The 23,828-nt window shown below is 31.0% G+C and overlaps 1 protein-coding gene across 6 annotated transcripts in view; it reads right to left on the reverse strand.

Annotated features, from left to right (window-relative positions):
- LOC124543216 overlaps nucleotides 1-23,828 on the reverse strand; it is a 70,614-nt gene that overhangs the window by 37,550 nt on the left and 9,236 nt on the right. For all 6 annotated transcript variants that reach the window (XM_047121339.1, XM_047121342.1, XM_047121343.1 and 3 more), the window contains exons 5-8: nucleotides 23,617-23,729; nucleotides 22,293-22,430; nucleotides 19,922-20,053; nucleotides 5,954-5,987 (exon numbers count right to left, since the gene is read on the reverse strand). In XM_047121339.1, the coding sequence (XP_046977295.1) occupies nucleotides 5,954-5,987; nucleotides 19,922-20,053; nucleotides 22,293-22,430; nucleotides 23,617-23,729 (417 nt within the window). The remainder of the gene's footprint in view (nucleotides 1-5,953; nucleotides 5,988-19,921; nucleotides 20,054-22,292; nucleotides 22,431-23,616; nucleotides 23,730-23,828) is intronic.

The raw sequence follows: 23,828 nt of genomic DNA on the forward strand, positions 1-23,828 counted from the left end.
ATATATATTTATTAAGTATAGCTTAGTATCGTGAGTTTTAAGGGTTTGAAAGCATTGAATGGGAACCGGTTTATTTTTACGATGTTCGCGTTCGAAGGTCAGCGTATCCTATTTAGGGAGTGCATTCACGTGAGAAAAGGGAAAACACAGCTGGTCTTGGAAATAATGTGGATGAAGTTCTCCAAAAGGCAAGACGCATGCGCGTATAAGGTCACCTTCAGATCAAATCTGGTGAAAACGAGGTCACCACCCTAATTCTTTGCACATTGTCATTATTTTATTCCTTTATTAATAGTAATAAAGAATAAGTCACTATTTTAACGGGATCATGTGTGTAAAAGGGCAAGCGCGTAATTTTCTCACAGTTCTAATTTTTATTCATATTTTTTTCTTTATTAGAAAAGACTTGCTTACGTGGTCTTCATCAAAGTAAAATAACTGCGCATTGAATATTAAATTTCATAGGGTTACATTTTACGCTACTTATTCAAGAATTATTCTTGTAAACTGAGCTCTAGGAATATAATACTGAGTGACATTTACAAGCCCGTATAATTTTAGATTTAGCAAGAAATCAATACCGAATTAATAAAAAAATCTAAAAAAAAAGGAAACAATATATTTTGTTTCAATACATTATCTCATACGTACATATGAGTAATGAAACATCATTTATACGTGTAAGAAGCTAATTTTTTAAATATTTGATTGTTCGTCGAACAAATAGATCAAACCAATGAAAGAGAACTTTTCAATCTGATCAAATAAATAGCCACAAGTGCTAAATTTACGTTGACAAGACGCGAAACAAAGAAATATTCTTCAGGGCGTAATTAATAAAAATCGCTTACAATTCTAAAAATTACAAATTTGCGATTAATATTTATTAATTTAAAATAATTATTTTAATATTAACATTCGAATGTACATATGAAACTTGGTACAGCCTAGCATATTATGAGTCTCTCTTCTTTTTTACATTCGGTTTGTATATAAACTAATTGAAATTTATTTGTTTAGAGAATAACCCTACCCATTTAAATCAGTTATGAATTGAACCGTTTCCTTCGTGTTACAAGTGACAAGAATCGTTAACACGAGGTCAATCGAAATCATAAACAGCAAGGGCACCTAAAATATGTGTAGTAATAAAATTATATATGTTTTAGTTATCAAGGCTAATAAATATAGCGTGATATAAAGTTCATTAACTATTCCTTTAAAAAAATCTTAGATCTATAAAAAAAGATTGAAAACTGAATATATATAAAAAAAAAACATTATTAATTTCTGAGATATGTCAAACTTATTGAATTACTAATTGCTAGTGTTTTGTTTATTTATCTGAACTTTTAAACATGCTTGAAATATATTTCAATACAATTGTAATGGACGCTTTAAGTGTTGACTTCGTTTCGCGCCAAAACGTGGTCTATTTATCCTGAGGAAAACCAAAGCATTTCCTCTACAGCGTGTTCATAATAAAGTTTATTTTTGTTTAGTTGGTTTGTAAAATTACAAACAAAGTTACAAAGAAATATTGCTCTCTACCCTTTGTAATTAAATGTTTACAAGCAATCTCTGACTTTATTACGTTTTATTAATATTCATGAATGCAGACGTGAAGACTATCTATTATCTATGTCACCTCTAAATATAACAAACATGTAATTTTCTTATATGCTCATAAAACACGACTAAATGTGTGTAAAATATAGTTCACACTTTATTTAACTATTTAATTTTAAATCGTAATTGTAATGGTTTACCTTATGAATTTAACATAAATGCAAATTTATATACGTACAAAACTATTTGTTTACTACGGCATTGCGCCAAATGATCACAAAAACATACGTGCCATGTGCACGCTCTATGCCAAAACGTAAACAGAACACAATGATCAAGAATCGACCGAACAGCGCATCCGTAAATTTATAGTCTATCAAAGAACTTAGCATGACACAAGACTCATAGCGTTGTTGATTGCCTACAGTTTTATTATCGCTGCAGAATGAGCGCGACACGTCACACACTCGCGGCGGTCGTGGGTACACTAACTTAGAGTAAAATAAATAAGCAAAGAGAGTGGGCACGAGAGGGCATAGAGAGGCGCTTGGCGACTTTGGCCGCGTGACGAACACGCGACTAGAGTTTTGTGAATAAAACTACATTTTCGAATACATTCATTAAAATCTACCTATCATTCTATCGGGGATCACATATACATGTACATGTACACATGTACAAATATAGGTATCTCCACACTACTTAATTTGAACCCGCTCTCATATAATAACCAGTTTCATTTTTTTAAGTAAAACACAAAAAAAAATCATGTCATTATTAATCACAATTATTTCACTAACGTATATATGTTAAGCAGTGGTATGAATATGATAATTAAAGACAATGTATTTTTTTAATAAATAAAATTATTACATGTTACTCGATATTCATTATTATTACCTTAAAATAGTTAATGGATTTTAATCCACCTGCCTTAAAAGCAAAAATGAAAATAAAACTAATTCAGCCATTTCTTTGAACACATATTTCAAACGAATACAACACTGTGATATTTTTAGGAATTCATCGATGGCTGAGATTGTGTTGGGCCCTCTGGGTGGGTCACCCACCCACTGACCATTCTACTGTCATAAAATAATTATTTGTATATCTGACTTTCAGTAGTGTAAAGGGTGAGTGAAACTGTGTAATTAATGGCACAACATAACTTGTAGGTAAACATAGCCGGTTTGTAGCAGGTAAGCACAAATATGTAGTAATAAGCAATTAGAAACATAACTGTTCGAAAATTTTCATTATTATATATGAAATTACTTTCATAATAACCGAGGTATATCTAAACAACAATAATTGTATGTACCTTTATTTGAACAATAACAAACTAATGCGTTGAATAGCTAGTTATTTTAAGACGAGCACAAATGTTACCTTACTTTTTCTGTGTATTCCCATGTAAGCTTTTGTCTTTTTGAGAATAAATGTCTATAAGCCTACCTAAATTTTGAAGTAAACTTACACTTATAGAAACATGATAATAATATGCTTAGCTAGCTATACGCAATTAAGTATAAAAAATATTAACACCGAGCCAGTCACAATGGATTTCAGGTTTATTTGAAATTGTGAAAAAATATATCACTATATCTTTTGAACACACCAAGCTTTTGTATCCCTCCTACCATCAAAATCACAAAATAGTAGCTGTAAAAGGGAATATATTTTCTTCTCCGATTTAAATTCGAAATTCGATATCCAATTTTAGAGTCCTCCGACTGTTGGGCTTTAAATGACATTTGATAAAAAAAAATAAACAGGCCTCTCGTTTGTTTGAAGGAACGTCAGGCAATAAGATTTAAAACCATTAAATTAAGGTGTGTTACATCAATTATTAACTAAAACAAAACAAATTGGCTGTCGGAGATATCAGGACTACGCGGGTCTACAGCTAACCTCCTACCATAGAATTACTTTGTTTCAGATAACTAAAACTAAACATATATTGTACTCATATATGGGACAAGATTATGGGTTCAATCGTCACTAAAATTTATGTGTTCAATTTATTTCAACATTCATATTGTGTTCGTAAAGACATCACAAGAAGCCTGAGAAAACCAGTAGATGTCACACGAAAAACTACTGTGTCCATCTAACAACCCACATTCGAACAGCTTTTTGAATAAGCACCAGACCTTCTCTCTAAAGAAGAGGGACCCTGACTAACACCTGGCTTATGACTAGTCAGTTGTCAATTAAGTCAGTAGTGGAAATTTAGCAAGTTGCACTTGCAATCAATTTTTTTTTATTTGTGTTGCCTTAATATTTACTCTAAGTATATAAATAACCATAAGGAATACTATTTATAAGAACTATTGTTAGTAACTGCTGCATTATGTAAATTTACGCGCAACAAGTTGTGTAAAGAAACACGAGATAGCTATTAATGTGTAGATTAACGTCTGCAGGACGTCTATATGAAGCTAACCTTTGACATCGAACGCTCGAGTATGGAATAAATACATTATTAGTACGTAGACTGTGAAGTGCAATAAAATTTACTTACTACATGAACAAATACACACAATAGATTCGTGTAAACTAAATCAACTTTTCGTAACAAAATAAGGTTATATATAAATAATAACCTACTTTCGAATCAACTTACTTTATATAATAAAGACAATGCCAAATGTAGAAATATTAAAAACAATTAACGATAGCTTCAGTTTAGGTCATTACATTAGAGCTAAGTCTCAGTATACTTTAATTATTCATTTCAGCAAATCTCTGTCGTAATTAATATGATTACTAAAAAGTAGTATCCGAGACTTTTTTTATGGTATAGATTAGCGGACGAGTATATGGGCCACCTGATGGTAAGTGGTCACCATCGCCCATAGACAATGACGCTGTAAGAAATATTAACTATTCCTTACATCGTCAATGTGCCACCAACCTTGGGAACTAAGATGTTATGTCTCTTGTGCCTGTAGTTACACTGGCTCACTCATCCTTCATACCGGAACACAACAATACTAAGTACTGTTATTTGGCGGTAGAATAACTGATGAGTGGGTGGTACCTACCCAGACCTACCACCAAGTATACTTTGGCTTCCGCCACATTTAGCTTTGACAAAATGCGCCGAAATTTCAGCTGAAGCTGTTGTTCCTATGTAATCCCATAAAAATAAATCCCGTAAAATTACTCTCTAACATGTTGATATTATTTAATTAATAGTTAAGCGTGATCTATGGTAAGCAATGTTTCGAAAGTCATCGATGATCCTTGCATGCCAATATTATACCCGTTCATTGATCTTTAATATTGGAAAATTTTATGTAAAGAAACATGGGAATTGGCATTATTATGAGTCATAAAATAAGGTAATCTAAAATAAGGTAATTTAATTTAAATAAGGTAAGTATAGTAACAACGTATAAATTCACCTCTTCGACTTCGGCCGAAGTTTGTAGCGAAAGCCGATTAATCGGCTTCGGCTTAAGACAGGAATCAAAAAGTCACACTATAGTTTTTGTGTTCTAACTAAAAAAAAGTATGCAATTTTTAAGATTTGGATGCTGTTTCTATGACTAATCGACAGTAACGTTATTTTAATAAAAAATACCGTCAATATACCACATTTGGTTAATAGCATTTGAAACTTATTTCATAAAGCTGCACTGAAGTGATTTCGTGGATACACGTATGGCAGGTTTTCTCACGCATGTTTTCCTTTAGCGCCGATCACGCCGATTTACCATATAAACAAAATTAAACACATGGAAACTCAGTGAATCTTGACTACCTAAGGAATTCTAATCGCAGATTCAATTTAACATTCATGTTCTAATCAGTGAACCAATCAGCTCTTAAAACTAATAATAAATGTTTTATATAATTAATTTCACGAACGCGATAACATTCTTACATAGAAAGGGTAATATGAAAAATAAAATCGTAATGGATCCATAAAATTATAATATCAGTTTAGTCTTAAGTCGAAGGACACGTTTAATAAAGTAATAATTCGTAGTTTGGATTCAAACATAAATGGGTATTTAATAAATCTCGTTTTTTAACGCACATAAAGCCGATTAGTCTAGCGCCTGATTCCATACTGATCACGTTGGACGATAAAGATAGCAATGTCATTGCAATAATGTACGATAGTAATTGCTTCAAAGTTGGCTTAGCTACTTTGACTGAAGACAGTCACAAATACGTGAATATTTTGCAAATTTAACATATGCTTAGCCCTATATTTCTAAACTCTTATAATAAACATCGTTTGTTTTATATTCCATCTGGTTTTCCAAAGTAACAACTCCGATATTTTTTTGAGTAAATGGTAAGCGAAATAAAAAAATATGTATAACTATGTAATACGTGCCAAAAAAAATATAGTGCTTTGATGACTTACCTGAAGCATAATGGTGTTGCTGAGCTATCGCCCTCTGAAATGATATAAAACGATAAAATAAATCAAGAGAAAAAAAAACAAAAAAGCTGGTGGTGATATGACAATGATGATAAAACAAAAAAATCTTAGCATGAAATTGTACATGTGCAATTTATCAATCTATTGAAACGCGTTACCCACATAAATTATACATAAATTATAACCGTGAACAATGAATAAAAAATATTTGTATTTAAATAATTGTGCGAAATACAACTTAAAATTAAATAGGTACTCAAATATATGTCCTGACGACTAACATATAATAAAATGATAAAAAAAAACACTAAACGACAAGTAACTAAACATATTATTTCTCCAACGTCACTTACGATGATTTAAGAATGTAAATAATGGTTACAAGGAATAAAAAATAATAGTTAGTTGATAATAAATATGATATGAAAACGACATTTTAATATATGTATTTATACCTACCTACGTGTCATCGAGTCAACAGTATAAGGATTTATTGCATTATAAATACTTGTAATCTTATAAGTGCCAAAGTTTTGTGTGCGGATGTTCGTTTTTAAATCACACTCCAACGGAACGAATTCTATTCAAATTCTTGTATGGACGTCGCCTTTTTTATTTCGTGGAAAACATACGAAACATTTTTTCACACTTGAATGGGACAGGTAAAGCTAGGTTAATGAGGTAAATACTCGGAATATTTTTTGTTATTTATTACAACATAAGTGTATATAAATATATACAATCATGAATCGTCGTACACAAATTCCACACATTATAACAGAACGTTACAAAATTAAGTAGCACTAATGTGCGATTACTAGATACCTTTACATAAGTTCGCTAAACGATCGTGTATAACTAATCATCGTGACAATAAATCAAGTCGATTTCAATTTTAAATTATTATTATTCCATCAAAACTATTTTGAATAGAATAAAACCCTATATACCTTTAGTGAAAATTTTAATATCTCAAGGTCACGCCCAATTAAGGTACGAGTTAAAAACCCTCTCAGTCCAAATTTTTGCGTTGCCTATTTTTGTCTCAGTGATTACGGAACGATAACTACATAAAAAAAATCGGTTATGGTCTTATTTCAAACAGTCCAAAAAATAAAGAGGATTGTTAAGAGTAATCACCCACAAATAATTAATTTTAGAGAGCGAAAATTACTGGCCAGCTAGAAAGCAGTTCTGCGGCCGTATAAGAAAAAAAAATTGAAAAACTTAATCAAAGTATCAGTAAATTGATATCGACAAACTTCTATTCTAAATTAACTAATCAACAAATTAAATATTTGGCATTATATATTAATTTAATAAGCTTGTTTTTTTTTTAATATGATAATATATAAGATGAGTAACTTGCAGTATTCAAAGAAATGAAATCAACACAAAACTTGTTATGTTCAAATTTTCTTCTGAATAAATGCGATGTTTCACGGGATGGCCACTACTATTATATTAAGGATTAATGTACCCTTTAACGTTACCTATATAATCAATTGCACTCTATTCGTTAATAAAAGGAAGGAAGTCTTATTTACTTGAACTTCTTAAAATGAATAACCATTCTGTTGTACTATAAAATGTAGGCGGCCCGCGCCGTCTCTCAATTTGTTTCGATATCGTTTATTGAAAAATATAATATTATTTTCATTTTATTAAATATAACGCTGATACTATTCATAATTCCTTTACTTTCATATTTAAAAATAGAATATCGAAATGTTCGCTATGACGTCAATCAATTTAATAAACAATTGTTTTATTAATAAGCGAATCTTAATAATAGGCTATTTGACTGGTTTTTAAAATCCATTTTATATTATTTAGTAGAGATTAAGGAACCCAGCAAAAGTTGATTTTTTTATTTGTAGTACATATTTGTCGAAAAATATCATATTAAAAATTCCATATTTAAATAACGCGCGAAAACACTACTTGGACAATATGGCTCTGCAAAGGGGTCGGTGACGTCACTTTGCTGTAATTTAATCTGTGGTACATATAGTAGAAAAGCAAGGTTTACAAGAAAGTGACTTAATTATAAGCCCGGCCAATCAGGAGCGTTTTGTGTCACGTGACAAACGTTTGAAAACATGCATTTTTATTTATTGATTTTTGAATAAATTAAGTATTATTTTCAACTTTTGTTAGTAAATAACCATTTTTAAACTCATAATATACACTGATTACAATAATTCACAATTTATTTTTCGCATTGTCAAATAGCCTATTGTTTATATCTTTTTATTCCCTCCTTGAAGTTTTAAGCCTCAGAAGAAGAAAAGTATGAAAATGTCAAGGTTAACTTCAAAAGTCTGATTATAGTATTTTTTTCTGCTCTAACAATCAATAGAAAGGAATGTCGTAAGAACTACAGATTAATTACTGAAGGTGTTAGAAGATATCGCGTAGCCTCGATACAATAGCCATACTAACAAATGTTAGAACAATTTTATTATGTCTGCTCGGCTTGTAACAATCTGAGCCGTATTATCATGATAATTTTACAAAGATCCATATCAATCGGACATTGAACTTTCATTAACAATAGTGTATAAATATAAATATGATAAAGGTTTTAAATTTTGTTTAAATTTTATCAATTGTAAAACGACTTGAAAAAAATAAGGAATCTGAAGAATGTCTATTCAATAAAATATAGTTGCTTTGGCTTTATTTAGCCTACATTTTTACTGTCCTTATTTGAATTTTCATAACATTTATAGTTAAAAAAACAAAATAATTTCGAGTAGTAGTTTTAAATATATTGTAAAAAACTAAAAATCATTTCACCATTTTTAAATGCTTTATTATATTTATTGAATATTATAGGTAATTATTAAGGTTTAATGAGACCTTCGTTAAGTTGGGTTGAAAGAACCGATTCTAAGATTGTATTAACAGAAAATATGTATTTTTATACGAGTCGTTTGTCTCTTTTCTCTCTGATTGGTTGCCTCATTGGCTTATCCATTATAGCAGATGGTTACACAAGTTTATCAATTATTTGCGAACTGAATTTTGTAAATGTTTTCAAGAGTTCTTTAAAAGGCAACAAAATAGTTTATATATTTATTACTAGCGGCTGGCCCCGGCTTCGAACGGGTGCAATGCTGATAGTAAACATACTACTTAATTTGTTTATTTACGACATCACATTAGATACTTCTAAAATTATCAGCGTTTCTTTATAACATTGTCCGCGTATTCTATACAAAAACCTTTATCTCAAATCACTCCATCTATTTAAGAAAAAACACATCAAAATCATTTGCGTCATTTTTAAGATCTAAACATACATAGGGACAGAGAGCGTTGAACGACTTTGTTTTATGCTATGTAATGATTACAATATCAAAAACGAATATCAATGGCAATATCTATACGATAGGAATATTCACTTAAACTTGGACACATATTAGGCGGCCCTTACCTTTAATCGGAGCAATATTAGCTGTTATTATCTACATATAATTCAATAGTAGCAAGATTGAGGTGAGTGGATGCATTCTCTATAATCATATAATAATTCTATTAATTAAATGCTCAAGAAGAAACTACCATGAGCCTACTTATATAATATGGAATAACTACCTTTATATACGAAGTGTTTTAAAGGTAGTTATTCCATATTATATAAATAATAATATAGTAATAATAATAGATCATAAGATCTTTTTATTATCATTTCATTTATTGTTACATTAAAAAAATCGAATTAATTGATAATTTTTAGTATGCAAAAAAATATATATAAATGTATATTTAAATATAATTCACAAAATAACCATTATGAACCATAATATATGTTCGGATAGAAATACAACATAAAATAATTTATTTCTTTTAAAAAGTAGCTGTTTCTTTTGTTTTTCACATGTGTACTTTAACATTGAATTTTTCGTTTTATTTGCATAGAAATAAATTCAAGAGACCCTTTGTTATGTACAACTCTCATCAAACCGCAGAATCTTTCTCTTTATAATCTTTTGTTCTAAAACTTTTGAATGAACCAGCAAAAATAATTCAAACTATAAAATTAAAAACTGTATTGTCTTCAACTATTATAACTACGTGTAAAAGTAAGTTTGGACACTAACTAGTAGGTGAATACAAAGTGAATGTTCTTTTTTTATCATTGATATATTTCCATGAACCTCAAGGATAGGAGACCGTAACCCAGCATTTACGAGCGGCGCATGTGGCAACTGTTAGTATTATGAGCAACTGTCAAAACCAAACACAATTAGAACAAATGCTACACGTATTTCAAGAACATCATTAATGAATTTTCGTATTGGACATTTATTAATTAGTTCGTTTATTCATTACTTACGTCATAGCATTGTCTTTGCGTGCCACTTATTAATATTGCAATGTTGGCTCAAATGAAAATTATTTAGGCTGAATTTTATAAACCAATTCTCTACGTAGTAGTTTATAATTAAATACCTACAAAGAAATTAACATGGTCATAGTAAAAAACTTGGCGTTTTCACAGTAAGAATCCTACTCTAAGATTTGATCACAAGAGTTACGCAATAGAAATATCACAAAGCGTATCTAATGATGGATGTAAGCATAATGCAATATTGCTGTAAGCGTATCTAAACATCTTCAAACTTTTATCGTGACTTCGAAATATATAATAATTTTCATTTTATATTTAAACTCGATAATGTAAATATTACATTGAAAACCTGAATGACGCAATTTGACGAAATCCTGTTCTTATTTCAATACATTTGCTTATAACTTAGAGGTATAATACACAATTGATTTTATTTATACATAAGTCAAAATCAGCGAAATCATTGTCTTATTATCTTGTACTGCGTCTTAGCTTTCTTCTTTAACAGACACAATAATTACAAAATATAAATGTGAGAAAAATATGTAGTGAAAGATTATACAAGAAAAACTGTAACAAGGTACAGAAAAATTTCAGTACAATTTAATATTCTAAATCTGAACGCGACTCTGCTTACAACATTATTTTGTTGGATTAGATCACAGGATTTTTTACATCTTATATAAATACTGTCCTTTCCCATATAACTTTAAATCCCTATAGCTTATTATATTTAGCAATACATTAAATAATATTGGCTGCGTGATATTAAAAATGTTATTCTCCATATACGATATTTTTCGTCGGTGCAGATTATCGCTAATTTCATTATACATCGCATACATACCTCTATACATACGCCACTCCCGCCGTGGTTTAATAAAATGTCTATCCAGGTGACGTTATGACGTGAACCGTAAAAATAAGTAAATAAGTTAAGTTAAACGGTTTACACGTGTACGACGTGCTGTTATTTTTAATTTAATCGTAAATTTAAGCTGTGCAAATAATTAAAATAGAGGGTGTTTAATATGGTACCCACTTATAATAAAAAAATCAATCTCTGTAATTTTGCGTTTGTTTGTCGTTCTGTCTGTTCCGACTTATCTCAAGGCTGGACTGATTTTACTAGCATGTAGAATGTAGATACTTGATTTTATTTCAAATATCAATTAGTCTATAGTTCAAACAAAAAAGCCCCTGAATTTTTTAACAAAATCATAACTCACGTGTAACAAACTGATATCAAATTAACATGTGGTTACACATTTTTCTTAATTAATTCGCTTGTCCTTGAGGCATTACTCTGAGTCGAGATAACTCGCAAAGCAATACGATTGGTTTGACACAATTTATACGGAAATACGCAATTACCTCAATCGAAATCGATTTCAATCTTTCGCAGAATCTTTATAAGTTCTCTGCATCTCTTTGCTACACTCATGCAAAATATGCATAAGTAGCTGTTGCCCATGGCTTTGCCCGCGTGGAATATAACATTACGTTAATTTCAGACCTCTGTGTAAACCCTATTTGTGGTTCATCTTTCGTGGGATCTTGATAGAATGGCTCAAAATGCTTTCTTAGTGGATGCCTACGTCATAACACAATTTCGGCCCGATCCATCCAGTAGTTTGAGCTATGTGTTGATAGATGACTATGTCAGTCAGTCAGTCACCTTTGAGTTATATATATCTGCACGATATGCATCCTCAAGATGCTTGTCCGTATAAGATGCCCATACAAATTAAGCATATAAAAAATATTGGCCATCAAATTTTGTTGAACAGACAACATTGGGTATGTATTTATATAGGTAATGTTAAGCTATACATGACAACATACGTAAACAATATTTCTACGTGTTTAATCGTGTTTTTTATGTTATATTTATTTTCATATTATCTAGAAAAATAAAATTTAAAACCAACGCAAAAACTTTGTGAGATATTTTATTTTTCTGTCATATGATCGGGGTTGTTTAGACTTTTCATTTGAATATTATAATATATGCAATATATAATATACGCAAATTTATTATTGTAAAGAAAGTTTTTACTTTAACTGACAACTTTTAATAAAACTGAAATCATTTAATTCATTTCTGGAAAATATCATGCATAATAAACTGAAAAGTTTTTATTTCAATCATTATATTCAAAAATAATATTTTTGAATATATGTATTATATTACAGAAGGTCTTAGAAAATTTTAACTTGAAATTGTCGACCTCGATTTCCTATGTTAGTACGGGTACGTCGCCATCTTGAAAAAAGGGTTGAATTTATGTCTTTTTGCGATAAATCGACGGTGCGTCGTGACACAAGAATTATGATAAGATTTCTTCATTTACGTTCTACAATTTATATACATTTTTTTAACCTACTTGTGACGGATTATTGCGATCTGTTTCGATTTATTAATTTACACGTAGGTACAAATGTATAGAAAATGTTTAAAGATTATTTCACCACGCTGATAAATAAAAAATATTTATCTATTTATATTTTCCTTAATTACGTAAAAATATGATATATAATATAAACGGATTATATTAATACCATAACATTGTATGCTTTACTTTTTATTTGACACATATTGAAACACATTTTAATTTGTGTATAGTTTGCGATCTTACGTATTTATTAGAAAGCAATCAAAAACTATTAAAATATAATTAAAGAGACACGACCGAAAATACTTGTTTATCATTCTTTTAGGCTTAAACCTCACGGCTAAAACACATCGTATGATTTTTTCATTTAACGGCATTAAGGCATCAACGGTGTCTCAAATTACATGGCTTTTAAAACCGACGAATTTTAAATAAAAAATAGCGAGTACATCGCGAGAGCGTGTACGTGCATATTATTACGATTTCCACAGAAATGCGAAAACAAAACCGCGCAGTTTATATAGTAGCTTTATAAGGATTGAGTCGATTTTTCTATCAATAAAATCGGATACATGTACAAACATATTAATAAATAATGCCATCTTATAAAAAATTAATGGTATAGATTGGCGGACGATCATATGGGCCACCTGATGGTAAGTGGTCACCATCACCCATAGACAATGACGCTGTAAGAAATATTAACTATTCCTTACATCGTCAATGTGCCACCAACCTTGGGAACTAAGATGTTACGTCCCTTGTGCCTGTAGTTACACTGGCTCACTCACCCTTCAAACCGGAACACAACAATACTGAGTACTGTTATTTGGCGGTAGAATAACTGATGAGTAGGTGGTACCTACCCAGACGGGCTTGCACAAAGCCCTACCACCATCTAAATAACATTTGACAAAAATGTAGACAAAGAAAGCGTTGTCTACAACTATATAACCCGTTCACAACGTTCAGTACGTTAATGTAGGTAATGTCCCTCTCTTTACCTACCTCACTATACTAAAAATGGTAAGTACATGAGCATAATTTATTTTATAGAACCTATAGATGGATAATTAGGAAAACCTGCTGTGACTCCTATGAAATTGCAAAGATAAGCAATGTACCTTCTTACACTTACAATAAATAATATACTAAAATACTAGTTTAATGAAAGCGGAAGTTACTTTGATTTTTCATAAGTTTTACATTCAAAAACACAAACAACAATAAATTGATAAGGTACACAATGTTGTTATATTGTTATAGCATATATGAGGATGAATACACCTAATTACTTTAGATAATGAACTTAAAACAAACGTGACAGTATGCTAATCTTTACCGAAGGCCTTGCTTCGAGTATACTTAACCTATTAATATAATGTGTACATATGTTATGACAAATATGCAATATAACTACCATTGTATTACAATGGCTGCACATAGCATTGTTGCACATGGAAAACTAGACAACAGAAGTCTCGCATTGAGTGTCCATACAAGTACTTGTAAAGCAATGCCATAAAATAAGAATAAAACTCGTTCTATCACTCCTAACAGACGAATCAAGGCTTTAATAAACACACGTTTCATGTTTTTATGAACTGTTTTTCTTTTTATACATGGAGGTTAAATTAGAAAAAGGTTTTAATACGATTTTTGATATTCGAATGTATTCGACAAATAAAAATTTTAAAGTAAACGGCAATAAATTTACAGCAACAAGAATGAGAATCGAATTAACTTTCATACTGAGATAAAGATTTTAGAATTACACAATAGATATAAAAAAATACATTGCAAGATAATATAGGAAAAGAAACAAAATACTTCACAAGACAATAATATTATATGTCACTAGTTTTCGCCCGTGGCTTCGCTCACATTTTAGTGATTATTTGTCAGGTACTATTGACACAATGTTTCTAAATTATAGCCCGTGTATTATTCTAACGTAGAGGCTACATTACTGTAAAGTTTCAATAAAATCCAGCTGGTTTTGTGAGAAAGAGCAAAAATCATCCATACATAGAAATTTTCGCCTTTGAAGTATTACTAAGGATTAATTTAAGTCAATCTGTTAACCAATATCTCAAATTACCAATGTTTTAAAATTATTAAATTTCGAAATATAATTTAATCGCATAATTGAATATTCTGTATCATTTCATTACATAGTATAAAAAAAAGCCGCTTACCGCTGTCTCTCTCTATGTATGCTTAGATCTTTCAAATTACACAGCGGATTTTGATGCGTTTTTTTGTAGATAAATTGATTTAGGAGAATTTTGTACATAATACATGGACAATATAGTAACGAAACGAAATAATCCGTAGTATATTAAGTATTAGCATTGCACCCGTGCGAAGCCGGCGCGGTTCGCTAGTGTATAATATTTTATTCTATAAGTTTAAAAAGTAGTCGATATTTAGAAAATTCTCCGACTTCAGAGGTTATTTTAGATTGATAAGCAAAATCCTGGGCTCATTCATCCATCAAGATAACTTAAAAATAAGATAATATACTTCCTTCATTTTGATTCTTTCATACTGTGATAACATTGAATAGTGATAGCACTCAAGATTTCAATAGCGATGGCATTTTTTCGTCATCCAGCAACTACGTTTTAAATATTGTACAATGTATGTTTAATACTAGAATAAAATGTTTAATACTAGAAATAAAATTTTCTTTATTACAAATATTTTTGCCACTAAACAATCTTCAGTAAAATCCATTTAGTAAAATCTGTTACTTAGTATCCATATACAGCTGACAAAAATGCTTGGATTGAACTACTGCTTATTGTGCGGAATTCATAAACAATATAATAATATAATAATTGTACAAACAAAAAAATAATCTAAAATTCTTGTCAAATCCTTTTGGTAAAAAACTCATTTCGAACTGTAGTAATGCTTGATGATTTTAAAGTAGGTACTATTAATCTATGGAAAAAAACAGTGATATGAAAAGTATAATAAATATGTTTTTTATATTCTAAATTTAAAGTAGGTATTCATTTTCTATGCATCAATTAATTGCTAAATACTTATTAACCTAATTACGCTATTGAGTAGTATCGTTAGGTATGTCAATAATATGATATCACCGTAATATTAATAAATTATTTCAACCTGTTTTATACTATTAATGATAAAACACGACACTTTTGATATGATATATAAACGTAACCTCGCAATAACTAATTTGATCCAAAAAATTTATGGTCTAGTTGCAATTTTAATATGTGTTTAATTTTATCCTATACTTCGCGCAATGTTTAAATTAAATAACATAAGTGCCATTTTTAAAATAAAATGCGTAAATCAAATTGTATTATAAAGAAAGGCCAATCACAAGCACATACGCACAAAGCAATACACGCACAAAAAATCGCTACGAAGGATTCAGATATTATTTTAAAATCATGTTATTAAGACAATCAGAATTTCTTTGTGAATAAAGCTACTACTACACTCGTCATTTTCTGTTGTACCTGTTGCGACTGGTGGGCTTGCTGTTCCTGTTGTTGTTGGTGATAATGCGCTACGAGCCTAACGCCACTTAACTCTAAAGAACGCGGGTCTAGGGAACGACTACGCGGTTTTTCTGAATAAAACACGTCCTCATCTCGCTTGCCCTTTTTCCATCTAAAGTAATTTGCCATCGCCCATTCGCGCACTCACATGTTTTTCGTTAACGCTAATGGAGTTATCGAAGTAAACTACACATTTTCGTTAAAGTAACGAGGTTATAACGCGAAGGCATCTCTTTTGGTACTGAGCGATAACGTTGTTGTCACGAGACGATCTTTTGTTATGCAACGCGAAGTCGGCGCACACGCCTCGACATCTGATCTTTGGTTCCGATGCGGAACTGAGGAGTATACTGCGTGCGCGACTATCAGATCACCCTTAATACAAAGACCCCCCCGCACGGCGAGACTCTTGCGTACAATACCGTTTCATAACACACGTTCAGTCATCGAACTCGTTGTATTCATTTTATTTAAAAAGCATATAGACTAACGCATTTTCAGCGCGATGCCTCTGATTACCACGAAAAATAATTTATGATAATAATTTTCGTCTTATTGTGCTAATATGAATGACAATGTGGGCGGATCGATAAGATCACGTTGAATATTCATGAAATAATCTCTAAAATTGATAGTCATTCAGAATATTTCCTAATGTAGTATGTATGTATTTATCATTACTTACAATTGTAGTATTATGGTGTAATTATATTACTTGTATTGTGATTTATTTTGATATAATTTGCTCAGTGAATTAAAAATATTCAGTCATTCATAAATAACTTATAATAACGCTCTTCGATTACCGATACAAATAATTAAAATCCGTATCTCGCGAAGAGACCGCTCCCGCTAATATACGCACCGCATCCGATACGTTATCGTTTTTTTTCGTTTCTTTTTCGCATTTTTTCGTATTTCAGTTATTTAAAAATTATGATTTATTAATAAATAATATCGAAACTTATCTTTCAACACGTCATCCATCAATGTGTGCTGTCGCGTTTGTACACGTTGTAAACAACATATACCTCATATAAAGTTTTGCTATATATATGTAGCTAACTACGTCCCAGACTGACATTTATTATCATACTGTCTTTATATTTAAATATGGATAGTTATAGTAAAGGCATACTATGAGTCGAAAGACATTATTTTAACTAGTAGATACCAAAATTCTTCGGCACGAAATGACATTAAAGATATCTCTTGAAATCGAAGTTACGCCTATTTTTTGTAATATATAATCCTTGCATAAGTCTAAGTCTATATATAGTCTATTTTGACTGGGATCCCACTTCGAACAGCGAGGTATTAATAGATTTATTTACACATTTATCTTTATATTTTGAGTATTGAAAACGTGTGTTTTTTCGAATCAATAACATAACTATGTATTGTATATAATATAAATAATAATTATAATTTAAATGTGTTTATTAAATCACAAGAGAAAAAAGTGTTACATACTAAATATTTTTATAGCATTCATCAGACATTGGGGCCAAACTATTTTTTAACATTTCCATACAACACCAATGGACTACCCACGATAAGAACGAATGTATCATATCACTTGTTCCTTTAGTCACATAAATTAACTTAAAAAAATACATATACATAATAATAAATATTATTCTGATGAATAATTAAAAAATATGTTTTAACAAGCAAATGGCCATGCCTTAAAGTGGTTGAGTTGGAGTGGATTTAGAAAAAGCTATCAAGTAAGACTCGAGACTATATAGGTCAGCATCGTTGCATAAAATATTGAGTTCATAATGATTCCATTGGAAAAAACTTTACTAACTTCGAACGTTTTTTAAAAGTATATAGTATTAAGAATATTGATAATGAATTATATTAACGATTTATTATATTACTTACATCTTATGATTCTACACAAATAATAATTGATAAATACATATAATATATGTAAGTGAATCCAAGTAAATAGTTGATTATAATATGAGTAAATATTACCATATCAATATAGTACATACTTGAAATAATCTACAAACAACCATTTAAAACAAATAATACAATGTAGGCTGACACAATGATACCTTGGTTTTCAATTTCAAATTTTTAACAGAATAAAAAAGATATAATCATGACACATTGTCCGCTATTAATCAATATCATTGGATTGAAATTTAATTTAGTTTTATTTGTGTATACACATTACACACACATATTTGTATATCACAAACACAGGAGATTCCGCAAATTAATTGTCCCATCCCATCTTAACACATAGGATTAGAAACGCCTAGCAAAAACATCTCGTATTTTTGCCACAATGCACCATTGCTTTTAAATAATTGACAATTTCCATATTTGCCCTAAAAAATGTACATTATTGTACATTGGGAAGGTTATCACAGAAACTTGTCACCAACTTATGATGCAATACAGAAATTGTCAATACTTTGGTTAAATGCGGCTAACGTAAACGATATCCGCTTCCCATTCGACTACCAAAGGTATTTCGAACCATCACTTACTTATCCCGGCAAACTAGTTATGGTATAACATCATATTTTAGAAGACACTTGAGGTACATCATACTACATACACCATACGTACATCATGAAACTTATTACCAAAAGTCATGTCACTGTTAATATACACGCTTTCATCATTAACAAGAACAATTGTGTTGTTTAGTTATTTAACAGCCTGCGGTTAAGTTGTTAAAATATTAGGTCCTTAACTACAAAATTGCTATTTTATACAGAAAAAATGACACATTTTCAAGAAACGTTTAAGGTCCCATATTGATGCTTATGCAATACCAAATCTGTGACGGGCATGAACTCTGTATAACGTTTTCGATTTTCACACAACATCACCATGCCTCACAAGTCACTATCCAATTCAGAATCCCCTGATCTGAATGCTTTTCAGATTGATCATCAACATCGATGCGATTATGTTGTTGTTGTTTGTTGAATTGAAATGGTACCCGAGCTGTTTTTTCTTCAGTAATACGTATACGTGTCAGTAACGTTTTACAACTGACTTTGAACGCTAATTCCGTCGTGGTTTGAGACTAATCTTCTTTCACTATAGCTTTCACTTCATCTTTACAGACTATCTTTTGCCCTTGGTCTTTCTTGAGTTTACAGTACCATCAGATAAAATGGTGTCATTTTGGTTTGTTACCAAAAACGTAGTAGACATACACGTTCAATTCCTGATCCTGATCCACGTTTTAAATTTGCTTCTTGTTACATAGATGCCATGTGTTGTTTTTCCATAATCACAAAAAAGAATAACTGTGCTTAAATCAATAACAACTGATTTTTTAAAAGAATTAACAACCATAGCTGTAATAAAAGCATATTTAAAATCCCGAGAAGAAAAGTTAAAGATTTAAATAAAACTAGTTATAACGGATTTGAATCGCCTCTACCGAGTCTAACCCGAGTCTACCCGTGACCACGAACGCTGTAAAGTGCTCGAAACGTCGGGATGCCAAAAATAATTAATATACGCGATTCAAATCCGTTCACTCAACATCACCAATTTCGTAGGTTAGGACCTAATACTAAGCATAATGAAAGAACCCACCACATGATAAAGCAGAAACGCTTGAATAAGGTCCATTGCCCGGCACCGAACACCACCTAAATAAAGTACTCACCGCTCTCCTCTTCTCTGCGCTCTCCAGAGGCACGGTTTGTCCAGGAATAGAGGCTCGGCCACGGAAGATGTCCATTACTTTGGCCATCGCACTCGGACGGCGTGATGTTGATGCGGTTACAGTGTGGTAGTACTGTATAACATAAAATAATTATGCAATATTTTATAACATATACATATATATTTATATGCTTTTGATACGTGCATTTAAAGGCATTCATATTACTCTGAATAAAATTATGCCATAAAAAAGAAAAAATATATATAGCCAGTTTTAATAAAAATAGGTAAATTATTTCTCTTTTATCATCACTGCACATAATTAAACAATATCCCCCAACGCCTGTCTCTTTGTTACTCTAAACGTGATTGATAACTTCAAAAATTACTGAACATAATTAGGTCCTCATTTTTTCTTTGTGAATATTAATACATGGAAGTTTTAGGAAAATAATTAATTAGAGTTTTGTGATAATTGGCTAAAGAATGTATATCTTTTGTTGATTTCGTAAAAAATCAAACATAATTTCGATATCAATATTTTTCGTCTTTTATTCGAATAGTGATAGTGTAGTTTTGAAACTTAACCTATTGCTTAATATGAAGGCTTGACATTACGTCCCGTTATTATTCAGTTATTATAAATAAAAATATATTTACTATCTTTTAATTATTAATTTTAAAAGCATATACATATATTGTCACCACCGGCTATTCACGTTGACGCTGTAAGAAGTATTAAATATTATCTACGTTCTACAATACCACATATTCCTATTTGGTGATGGAATACCATCCTGATGAATGAGTATTGCGAGTTAAAACGAAATCATACCACTAAGTAAACTTTACGAAAACACAGGCTGAGAAACAAAACAAAACTCTAGTCTACAACTCCTTTGCCAGAGAAACACTTGTGCATACTTTATTGTATTTAATTTTCCTACATGGAATTTTCTAAAAGAAGATTTGCTATACATACATAGACAATAAGTTGAAATGGAACTTATATTTGTTTTTTATTTTGATTTAAATGAGCGATACTTCCTGCGTTGAAAGATATATATCGCTCATTAATTTTACTGCAAAACGAGGTTTGATAGTATTTAGTATCCTTCTTTATATTTACATATATACCTTACTACATCAATAGTTAGTATAGTATTAGTTGTATGATGAAATACAATAAATATTTTTATGCAATTTAGTTAATCAATCTGTAAAAAGCTCGTCGTCGGTTGAAGACAATTACTAAATTGACTTAATTTTACTTAAATTCCGATAATAATTTTGGCGAAATCAAGAAAATATTCTTGTTGGATTCAAAGACATATACTTCAGTTATTCCTGAAGACTTTATTATACAAGACTTGTATCTTTCTTAAAATGAATTTGCAATATAGTGTATATGATGCTGCGAGAATTGCATGTTCTACTTAATATAAATGTGGACGTTTGTGTTTAAAATTAATCATTAGAGCATAAATTGGATAATTCAAATCGATAAATTCGTGAATTATTCGATAGAATAAGTCATTCAAAACCCATGTCATTGCAAACAGTGTTAGCGCTATTAATTGTTCTTTTTAATTAACCTCTTATTTGCCTTTATTATTGAATTTTTTTACTCATTATCAAATGGTCGACCTCCATGGTCGAGTGGTGTGTACACCGGTTTTCATGGGTACGCTACTCCGAGGTCCTGGGTTCGATTCCCGGCTGAGTCGATGTAGATTATTAATAGTGTTCTATATTGTCTCGGGTCTGGGTGTTTGTGGTACCGTCGTTACTTCTGGTTTTCCATAACACAAGTGCTTTAGCTACTTACATTGGGATCAGAGTAATGTATGTGATGTTGTCTCACATTTATATTTATATTTATTACTAGCGGTCGCCCGCGGCTTCGCCCGCGTAGATAACGGTTCATAATCAGTCTTTTAATATCCCTACTGCTGAGGCACGGTCACATTTGAAGAATTACTGCAACCGGCGCTTGGATCTATTGTGATAAACCTCAAATTCGTGATCACAACACCTCAGCCAGACCAACATCAGCCACGAATCTGATGAGGTTCTTAGGTTCGGAGGCCATTATGCCCTCTAAGGACCGGAGTTAGAACATTTTATAGTTCTATCTTTTATAGTTTAGGCATCATACGCAAAAAATAAATTCTTTTTTGGTAGAATTTTTCCTTTTTTGTCCGAAAAACCCAAAATATCTTACGGAATCGTGAAAGAATTTTTAAAATCGGTCCAGTAGTTTTTGAGCCTATTCATTACAACCAAACAAACAAAGTTTTCCTCTTTATAATATTAGTATAGATTTATATTCTCTCAATTCTATAATGTAGTATATGAAACCGAGTTATTACCCTCGTGTCGCTGCCAGGATGCGGATGAGCTGAGCCGTCCTTCGTTTTCACGGCCGGTGCGCCCGACGAGCTCGGCGCGGCCTCTGGTTTATCAGACTTCACAGATTCCTTACTAGCGGTACCCGATTTTGTCATAATCTGAAAGAGAAACAATAACATATATAAACCATTGAATCTGAAATGCATATTATACCGAAATAAATATAACAAAACATTTTCAGCATCTAGAGCGCATTGTAAACACGAATCAGAAAAATACATAATTTAACCTTTTAACTTTTATAATGGAATCGAAAGCAGAGGTTACAAAAAAAAAATGTTATTTCTGATATCAGATCATGTAGAGAAATATGTAAGAAAGTATTCAATAAAGCTTCGAATTAAAAAGAACGAATGGAATAAGTGTTTATATATTTATAATCAATCACCGGTATTTTTTTTAAATAAAGACAAAGCTAATTCTGTTAAATTTCTTTATTTAATAAATTTCAGTCCATCCGTCAATTGATCGCGGCTTGAGAGGCATTATTAGGTATTAACACTGAAAGATCGATATACTATCTAGTATCGAATAACTTTAAAATAAGCGACTATTTTTAACCATGGTTTAATCACAGCTTTTAACTATAACCTCATTAAGTCGGTAAAATTCCGCAATTTCTATATTCTTGGCTTCAAAGCGGAAGATGGCGTTGCGCGCTAATAACTACGCAGGTGTTTATTGGCAAGCGATCCGTTTAAATCGCACATAGTAAACCGAATGTAGCTTTGTTACAATAATAACACAGCTCCATAAGATTTACTGTTGTTTTTCATTTCCTCAAACTAGCGAACACCCAAAATATCGAACCTAAGATTAGATCGAATTAAACCTGCACAATAACACTCAGTTTGTGTTTATATTGCTCGGTTTTAGGGTTCCGCCGTCATATTTAGAACATATTTGGGTTCAGTCTGCCGATTTTTCATACAGGCAGGCCTTTTTAATTTACTAACTTCAATGAAAATAGATAGTTAAGTAGTGAATAGTGTCGAAATCATTATTTTATACACATGAGTAGGACTACTTACTGAGGTCAATTCAACATTTTATAGAACTTAAAAACTGTACTTAAAACCAAAAACTGTACTAGGAACACTACATTTTAAAATAATTTAAAATTTTTTATAATATGTGTGATTTCCATATAACTAAAAATATAACGATTTCATAAATAAATTTACGAAAAATATCGGAGAGCTCATTTAACCATTGGTTAACTTTTTTGTCGTGAATACATTATACATTAATTAACAGCTGTCATTTTTCAAAACTACTAATTACCTGTACTGCGGCTTTAACTTGTTGCATGATCGATGGTTGTTTCTTGGCATCGCCACGTGGGCGAGACTTGAATATATCGAACAGGGCTGGTCTGCGACTCACCCCGGAGGTTCCTGACAAGCAAACAAAACAACATTATGACCAAATAAATATTTTATAACTAAATATTATGTGTCGCATATTTTGTATTTGTGCCAAGCATTTTGTTTCAC

The sequence above is a fragment of the Vanessa cardui genome, chromosome Z (assembly GCF_905220365.1).
Source record: "Vanessa cardui chromosome Z, ilVanCard2.1, whole genome shotgun sequence".
In the NCBI taxonomy this organism is placed as follows: Eukaryota; Metazoa; Arthropoda; class Insecta; order Lepidoptera; family Nymphalidae; genus Vanessa; species Vanessa cardui.